Genomic DNA, 3,721 nt, shown 5'->3' on the forward strand with positions numbered 1-3,721 from the left:
TTCAACTTGAAGAAACAACAATCATCTTCAAGAGGTTCCATCATTTAGACTTCCAGTTTGAAAATCTCATCAATTAAGGAATGCCCGAAAACTAGACTAATCTCTAATTAACAGTTTTGAAAAGAGTTCGATGGAGTCACCATTGATGTTTTACTCAAAGCATTGAAAAAAAAGAAAATATATTTAAAAATACCCTAAAATAGCCTTCACAACCAAAATTGGGTTCGGGATTAGTTACGTGTAGGGAAGGTATTAGGCACCCTACAACGCCCTAAATCGGTATCCTATAATGAAACTAGCGCGATATAAAATAATAGTTTAGATATTTGTTTTCCTTTATGAATGGTTATTTACATATTTAAATTTAAATTATGCGATTGACCCTAAGACGTCTACATGGTTACTTTTATTATAGCAATATTTATAATAAAAGAAGTAGGAGAAGGAGAAGCAAATTGATGTGAATACCTTTAGAGTGAGCTTTTATAAATAATTCAAATGTAGGGATCTTGAGGCACTTTTTGGCTACCTTTCACACTACAGAATACCTAACTGATCTCAAGAAATACAAAGAGAGGGAGAAAGAGAAAATCTCAAGCTTAGTGAAACTTTTCAAGGCTATTTTTCGGTCCCCCTAAGCAGTGTTCGGCTTTGGTATTTATAGACGTCATACCTGACCAAAATGGCCCGTTTTGGTTTTGGAACGGCCTGTTCTAGATCAGTTTGTTAAGGCAAAAATTTGAATCTAGAATGACCCGTTCTAGAATCAAAATGGCTTGTTCTAGATTTGAATTTTACCTTTAACGACTTGTGTCGAAATGCCCCGTTCCGGACTAGGAATGGCCCGTTTCAACCTAGGGTTTCTAGGCTTTTTTAGGAGTTTGGAACAACCCATTCTAGATTGGGAACGGCTCGTTCCGGGCTCCTACTTCACCCTTATTGGACTTTGGGCCTGTTGATGTCATATCATTTTGTTCTAATGTCATACTCGGGCCTTCGGGGACTCCTTTGTCTCATGCTAAAGTCCATTTCTTTGTTTGTGGGTCCTGGATGAAATTAGGTGTCTATAATTCTCAAAACAATTCCAAAGTTCCTTTAATCCCTAATGTTATGGGACATCATGATTTTTCACTTTATGGCTTGTAATGAGCTAAAAATCAAGGAAAGGTTTTAAAGGCTCAAAGGGGGAAACAAGGGAAAAATATGTAAGGTAGGTGATGAGTCATTATTTTCCCTTATTTATTTATCTTTCTATACTTATTTTAATTGTTGATTTGGGCTTAATCGCTTATTAATTGTACAATTTTACTATTTGGGCTTCATTGGGCCAGTAATTTGAATTTTAATTAATTCCGATTCAATTGGTTTAAATTTTGTTTATCAATTATTTTTAGGTTAATTGTGGAGCATTTTTGGGCTTTGATATTATTTTTGGACTTCAAGAGATAAATGTCACGTCAGCACCACTTCACCACATCAGCACCTCATCAACATTTTGTTTTATTTTATTTTTCATTTATTTCATTGTAAATTCAGGTCAGACTTGGATTGGAGGGCCGTTTTGACTTTTCTAGGGTTTGTAGGACCTAGAGTAGGGACCATGTAGCCACCATCTGATGTGACCATGTTTTGAGAGCTGATTCCCTGTATTTTTACGTTTTGCTTCTTCTCCATTTACGTTTTTCTTCCACTTCTTCATGGTTGTATCTGAACTGCATATTTTACATTTGAATGAAGACAGACATTTCATTTTCTTCTCTTCTACCTTGTTGTATCTGCATTTTCGTTTTAATGGAAGGCTAAAACCCTTGGGGTTGGCTCCTCGAGCAAATTGTAATCTCCATTTAAGGTCTTATTCGTATATGCATTTCTGTTACGCTTTCTTCTTCTTCATTGAACCTCTGCATTGAAACGCTTTCAGCACCTGTTCATGCTTAATGAATCTGGGTTACTGCATATATAAGGTCACAGTTTGCTTAATCTTGTAGGGAGGTTTAATATTGTATACGTTTGCTTAATTCGTGTAGGGAAATCTTGAGTTAATGTTCGCTTAGTTGGTTAACTCGGATGGAACAAGGATTAATTTGTGAATAGAGAAATCTTTTGAGAACCAGGGATAAGAGAGTTACAATCTTAACAAGAATCTAATCTATTTTTCTTGTTGTGCTACTTTGCATTTTATTATGTTTCAACCATGATTTTGAACAAAACTCCCCCCTTCATGTTTGAACCTTTGACAGAGACAAATGGTCCTTGGGAGACGACCTAGGAAAGCTTCCTAGTATTACATTTAACTAATTTTATTTGACCGGGTACGGCCTCGATCAGTATGCTATTTGGCTAGTAGCTTAAGAAAAAAGGCATAAATCATATCAATAATGCATGTGAACAAGAAGCTTCAAAAAGAGTCAAGGTAAAATGTAGAGTAATCTAACAACATGAGTGAAATCACACAAGAAAGAAAATGGGATGGAATAAGATGTTCCAACCAAAATAGACTCAAAAATCTCACAAGGTTAATATTTTATCATCAAAGAATCAAGCTCTAATTTTTCAAGCAACTTACATACTAAAAATGTAAAAATGACTCGTCAAATATTGCAACCTATCAACTAAAAAGGATGAAACAACTTTCACTACTCATACATGTAGAAATCAAAAAGAAAGTAAGAAATTTATGTAAGTACAAACTTTTTATTTATCAAACAAAATCAAATAACAATTAAAACAACAAAATCAGTAAAACAAAAATAGAAACATAATGAAAAAATCATAAACGAAAAAATATAGTAGAAATAGTGAACAGAAAACATACAATATACAAATACAAAAAAAAATAAAACAATAAAGGAAAAGTAGAAACATAAAATAGAAACAACAAACAAAAATAAAAACTCCAAAGAAGAATAGTAAAAATAGAAAATCAAAATACAAAAAATAATAGTTTCTTTTTAACTTCTTGCAAACACCCCCTCCACACATTTAAATGTCACATTGTCCTCAATGAAACAAATAATGCAAACAATAAAGACAATTGCAAAGAATACAAAAGGGGTATAACTCCCTCAAGGTCCAAGAGTTGGTTCTTCTAATGAAATGTCCTCCACATCTTTCTCCTCCAACTTTGGACTTTGTTGGAATTCCTTGAGTTGATGCCCATTCACTTTGAAGGTTATGTTGGTAACTTCTTTTTTAATTTCAACTACACCATGGGTAAACACATTAGTAATAACAAAGAGACCATCCCATCTAGATCTAAGTTTACCGACTATGAGCTTAAAGCGAGAATTGAACAAAAGCACTTGTTCGCCCACTTTGAACTCCTTCCTCAAAATATGATTATTATGAAAGCATTTGACTTTTTCCTTGTAGATATTGGAGTTCTCATAGGCCTCCAAGCGAAGCTCTCCAAGTTGTTGCAATTGAAGCTTCCTTTGCATGCCCACTTGGTCAAATGCTAAGTTACAATTCTTCACCACTCAATATGCTCATGCTCAACCTCAACAAGCAGATGACATGCTTTACCAAACACAATCCTATAAGGAGACATCTCAATTAGTGTCTGGTAAGCTGTCCTATGCGCCCAAAAAGCATCCTCCAAAAGCTTACTCCAATCCTTCCTGTTAGGGTGCACTATCTTCTGCAAAATTTGCTTGATCTCTCAATTAAAAACTTTGGCTTGCCCATTAGTTTGGGGATGATAAGCTATAGACACTTTATG

The 3,721-nt window shown here is 34.5% G+C and overlaps 1 protein-coding gene across 1 annotated transcript; it reads right to left on the bottom strand.

Annotated features, from left to right (window-relative positions):
- Positions 1–3,065: 3,065 nt before the first annotated feature.
- On the bottom strand, positions 3,066–3,440 carry LOC109789107 (uncharacterized). The gene has a single exon (XM_020347979.1). The coding sequence runs from the start codon at positions 3,438–3,440 to the stop codon at positions 3,066–3,068; it is 375 nt and encodes a 124-aa protein (XP_020203568.1).
- Between the last annotated feature and the right edge of the window lie 281 nt (positions 3,441–3,721).

The sequence above is a fragment of the Cajanus cajan genome, chromosome 4, assembly GCF_000230855.2.
Source record: "Cajanus cajan strain Asha chromosome 4, NIPB_CcT2T_4, whole genome shotgun sequence".
NCBI lineage: Eukaryota > Viridiplantae > Streptophyta > Magnoliopsida > Fabales > Fabaceae > Cajanus > Cajanus cajan.

Coding starts and splice junctions, on each gene's coding strand:
- LOC109789107 (XM_020347979.1), bottom strand. CDS start 3,440: ATGCAAAGGAAGCTTCAATTGCAACAACTTGGAGAGCTTCGCTTGGAG.